Source organism: Frankliniella occidentalis, unplaced genomic scaffold (genome assembly GCF_000697945.3).
Source record: "Frankliniella occidentalis isolate FOCC.00 unplaced genomic scaffold, Focc_3.1 Scaffold15, whole genome shotgun sequence".
NCBI lineage: Eukaryota > Metazoa > Arthropoda > Insecta > Thysanoptera > Thripidae > Frankliniella > Frankliniella occidentalis.
The window spans coordinates 1,082,552-1,087,582 of record NW_026267145.1 but is presented as its reverse complement, the minus strand read 5'-3'; the positions used below and the strand labels follow the sequence as shown (position 1 = coordinate 1,087,582).

The window sequence follows — 5,031 nt, the reverse complement described above, 5'->3', positions numbered from 1 at the left end:
CCCCTCCCCCCCCGCTATCGCTATATACCGTCACAACGGAGTGAGCGAGGGAGCTGGTGGTGAATGGGAGGGGGAGAGGGTCTGCAGTGCCACGCAGCGACACCCCTAAATACTGCCCCGAGTCTCCTTCTCGTTTTTCAATGCTCATCAGAGTAGGGTATTTCACCACGAATCTCAATAAAATTTTGGGGTTGGGGGGGAGTGGCGTTTTTTGTTGTTGTTTTTTCTCCTTTAACTGTTACATATCTCGAGATAACATTATTTTCCCTCCCGCCGACACTCCAGGCTCCACCGCGTTCGTCCGCAACGGCATCCTGGAGTGGCGCACGCTGCACATCGGCGGCTGGCTGCACCCGGAGGAGGAGATGCAGATGACATCGACCGTGGCAAACTTTGCGGGGTCGATGCAGCAGTTTACCTTCAACGGCATGCAGTACCTGGAGCTGGCGCGGGCGCAGGTGTCTAGCGCGCGCGGCGGCGGCCCCGGGTCCCCCACCGCGGGCACGCCGACGGCGGCGTCTGGCGCGGCGCACATCACCGTGACGGCCACCATCGGCAAGCGCGACAGCCAGCTGGTCCACCACCCCGTGCACTTCAAGTCCAAGCACACGTTCGTCGGGCTGCCTACTCTGAAGGCGTATTCCGTAACCAACATCTACTTCCAGGTGAGAGTCAAAAGCCCCGTAAGCGCCGTTCGTGGGCAAACAAACTACGCAAAGGCTCCAACCATCTTCTAACATTTCACCTCCTTACAGTTTAAGACGCGGCAGGCGAGCGGCATTCTCCTGTACAACGGCGGCCGCGACCACGACTTCCTCGCCGTGGAGCTCATCTCCGGACACGTTCACTTCATCTTCGACCTGGGCGACGGGCCGGTGCGCCTGCACGACAACGCTCACTCGGCGCTCAACGACAACCGCTGGCACTCGGTGACCATCAGCAGGCCCGGCCCTCACGAGCACACCCTGCTCGTCGACGACGGCTTCAGCAGCGTCACCAGCAAGGGCAAGAACGAGAACCTGGACCTTGACGGCCTCCTCTATGTCGGTGAGTTCATTTGCACCAGCGACCTGATCGAGATGGTTTGTGACTTTTCTTTGGAGGATGTTATCTGACGTGTCCCAACCGTTTTCGCAGGTGGCCTGCCGGAAGAGATGTTTTCACGGCTGCCGCGTCAGGTGACGGCCCACCAGGGCTTCGAAGGGTGCCTCGCGAGCCTCGACCTCAACGGTGAGTCCCCCAACCTGGTGGCGGACGCGGCCATCCCGAGCCAGCAGGTGTCCGAGGGCTGCACGGGCCAGAGCACGCGCTGCAGCCAGAACGTGTGCGCCAACCGGGGCGTGTGCGTGCAGCAGTGGAACTCGTACGCGTGCGATTGTGACCTCACGTCGTACACCGGGCCGAGCTGCAGCGAGGGTGAGTTGCGCGTCGAGCTGACGCCCCGCCCAATGCCGACGGACACGTTCCCTGACGGCCGCCCTGTCCGCAGAGTCCCTGTCGTACGAGTTCGGCCCCGGCCGCGGCCTCATCACGTACGCCTTCCCGGAGGAGCGCCGCCCCGAGATGAAGAGCGACGTGATCGCCCTGGGCTTCATCACCACCAAGGAGGACGCCATCCTCCTGCGGGTCGACTCGGCGACGAGCCAGGACTACATGGAGCTGGAGATCGTAAGTGATGCCCACGACGCTGGGCCAGTCAGTAAGTGTTGCACACACTAGCGCGAGCTGTTCACTCACGATGATGTTGTCTGGCCTCCGCAGGTGGAGGGCAACATGTTCATGGTGTACAACATGGGCACGAGCGACCACCCAATCGGCGACATCAGCGTGCGCGTCAACGACAACCAGTACCATGTGGTGCGCTTTACGCGGTCGGGAGCCAACTCGACCATCCAGATCGACGACTACAACGTGCAGACGCAGCACCCGCCCGGCCACCAGCTGTCCGTCTTCAACAGCCAGTCCAAGATTCAAGTGGGCGGCCGGTGGAGCGCCAACAAGAAGAAGGTGGAGAGGGCCTTCTCCGGGGTCATCTCTGGCCTCGTCTTTAACGGCATCCGCGTCCTGGATCTAGCTTCCTCGAAGGACCGTCGGACCCTCGTCCGCGGCGAAGTCCTGGTAAGAGTTTGTCCCTGCCAAACACGACTGGCTAGCGGTGTGATGACACGATCCTCACGGCTGCTTCCTCCTCAGCCCCTGAAGTCGCTGGCGGGCCGCAAGCACGAGCCTCCGCAGCGCATGCAGCAGACCTCGCCGTCGGCCTCCACGGCGCAGGGCTCGGACGACCTCGTCTTTTCCGGCGCGGGCTCGGGCTGCAACGCGGACGACGAGGACGAATGCACGCCCGTCATCGACCCTGGTGGAAGTGAGTCCCCGTGCGCGAGCAGCGAGCGCGCCTCCCCCTCCAAGTCGACCGCTAATCCTGTCTGCTCCCCTTCCTGCAGGTGACGACCTCATCACCCCCGTGTTCGTGCCGCCGACGCGTTCGCCCGCGGGCGCGGGGCGCCCCGGTGCGGCCGGCGGCAAGGCCTCTCACCCGGCGGGCGGCGCGGCGGGCAAGCCCGCGTGCGACGACGAGGACTGCTTCGTGGGCTCGGGGTCCGGCGAGAACACGGTCACAGAGCCGGACAGCAACGTCTCCAGCACTGCAGGCAAGGGTAAGTACAGCAGCGGGAGTTGTCGCGCTGCGCCGCGGGTCTGACTGTTTCACGCCCATGACGTTGACGTCCAGGGTCGAGCACGCCGAGCAGCGCCATCGTCACGTCGGAGGCCGACCCTGGCACGACGTACGCTGGAGCTGGCACCTCGGAGGTGCCCTTCGTCGGCACGTTCACCCCGGGCTCTGCTGGGCCAGGACTCGGTCCCGGACAGGTGTTCACGACGACGGTGGGTGGGACCACCGGGCAGGCGGCTCCAGGATCCTCCGCGCAGGACTTCGGTGTGAGCAGCGTGGACACCCTTCCGCCAACGTCCACCATCTCAGGTGAGTAGTGCGGTGACCGCTCTGAGAGGTGGTGACTCTTGTCGACGGGTCCTGGATATAACTCATTTTGGGGTAATTTGCAGAAACGACGAGTACATCGGGCTCGACGCCGAGCTCGACGTCGACGCAGGGTACGACAAGAAGCACGACCACCTCAACCACCACGACCACAACTACCACCACGGAGTATCCCCGCCTCCCACCGACCATCATACCTCGACCCCCGCCCACCCCAAGGAAGCCGGGGCACGGCAGGGTACGTACCACTCTCGTCTCCCATCCTCTCCCTGTAACCTGCAACTCGCCTGCCGCCCGTGATCATACTTACGATCTCTCGTTGTCCCCAGGATCGCGACAACAACCGAATCACCTCCGAGGCGAGCGAGAACGCGGCCCTCATCATTGGCGTGATCGCCGGCTCTCTGATCGCCATCATCCTCATTGTGCTCATCATCCTGAAGGTGAAGAGCCGCGGTGACGGCGCGTACAAGGTGGACGAGAGCCTGGGGTACGCGGGCCCCGGGCACTCGCCGCACGCCGCGCTGCTCGCCGGCCAGCAGGCCTCGCCCCCGCCAGCCCCGCACGGCCTCCACCCGCACAACGGCAGCGCCAGGCAGCAGGTCCCCGGGCCAGGCCTGCAGGCCGGTCTGCAGGCCGGGCCCGTGTCCCAGCCGAGAAAGAAGCAAGGGGTCAAGGAGTGGTACGTCTAACGCGGCGTATGGGACTGTGCCTGTTTGTGCCTACGCGCTGCACTGGACTGTTCTCGGGGCACGCGGCATCGTGAGTGCTGAATGCTGCGCTGAATGCGCCATGAGTGTGCTCTGCGGCCTGCAGTTTGCTGGCCTATTAATTGTTGATATTGTTGTTGATTGTAAGTGTTTGTTGTGGTGTGTTTGTATCGTCAGTGCGTGCGCGTCCACTACATACCGCTCCATTTTATGAAAAAGAGATTTCTCATTTTGTACCTTATTCTTGTTTAATGAGAGTTTGTTGATTCCATCCTTTAGCCTGCCCGGCGCTATGCATACCCGAGGGAATGCCCATTACCTTCACCTTGTGACTTGGTTGTGTATATTTTGAGGACGTGGTCATGACCATACGTTGATTGCGGTTTGACTACCATATCGCTACGCCCCACACGCCCCGATTTATCAAGTATACCTAAACGAATCACTCATCATCTCATGGTTTTGTCCGTTTCGTTGCCGAGCAAACTAAGATCGAGGTGAAAGTTGTCTTTCTCTTCTTTTCAGCTAGACTCTATGACTGTGTACCATACGCCTTCGTTTATTTTAGACAAAAACAACCTGTTTTTGCTTCATTGAACTTGCTGCTTAGTAATTTGACCATGTCTATAGCAACCGTCCCATTAAAAAGCCTTGGCTGTCTGTTTGACCCTAAAATATTATGTATCTCTAAGAGCAGCTAAACTAAACTTTCCCTCTACACAAACTAAATTTCTTCTTACAGTTCTGTCTGAGTTTTATTCCTGTTCTCTATAATATTGTGTATGCCATGTTAAACATGAAATATTCAAATTATTGAAGCTGCTGAAACATCAGGCCAAGGCTCATTCCAACATCAAAATCGTCTTACTTATTTCTTTAGTTTTATTACACTATTTTTGATGTTTGGGTATGGTTCTGTTGAGTTATATTGTTTCATGTAAGGATGTAAGGTGTTGTGTACCCTGAGTCTGATGTAGCGGTTTGTGTGGATATAAGCATAATTGTATGAATGGTGTGTTCCTATACAACACATTGTGAAAATGAAATTTGTGTGAATGCTACTGATCATCAATGACTTCAAGGCTGTGATAAAATATTATTATTATTATTACTATTACTACTACTACTCTTGTAATAAGGGTTCATGCACTATAGGGACATTTCAAAACTTTTTGTGTATGAACATTTTGTCATTTAAGTTCTATATGAAGCGCTGATTGAGTGTGTTTTTTCTTTATGTAAGTAATATATACATATGCACTGCCTGTTGGAAATAGAGTAGTAAATGATTGCTTATACTTTTGTGGAAGGTCCAGGATG

General features: G+C 57.4%; 1 protein-coding gene across 1 annotated transcript in view; it reads left to right on the top strand.

Moving 5' to 3' along the window:
- The window catches only part of LOC113211552 (neurexin-3-like), a 27,669-nt gene extending 22,641 nt beyond the window's left edge, over positions 1-5,028 (top strand). The window contains exons 9-17 of the mRNA XM_052264011.1: positions 286-665; positions 756-1,047; positions 1,138-1,416; positions 1,490-1,668; positions 1,762-2,365; positions 2,445-2,657; positions 2,732-2,983; positions 3,067-3,239; positions 3,331-5,028. Of these exons, the coding sequence (XP_052119971.1) occupies positions 286-665; positions 756-1,047; positions 1,138-1,416; positions 1,490-1,668; positions 1,762-2,365; positions 2,445-2,657; positions 2,732-2,983; positions 3,067-3,239; positions 3,331-3,693 (2,735 nt within the window). The 3' untranslated portion in view covers positions 3,694-5,028. The remainder of the gene's footprint in view (positions 1-285; positions 666-755; positions 1,048-1,137; positions 1,417-1,489; positions 1,669-1,761; positions 2,366-2,444; positions 2,658-2,731; positions 2,984-3,066; positions 3,240-3,330) is intronic.
- Positions 5,029-5,031: the final 3 nt, after the last annotated feature.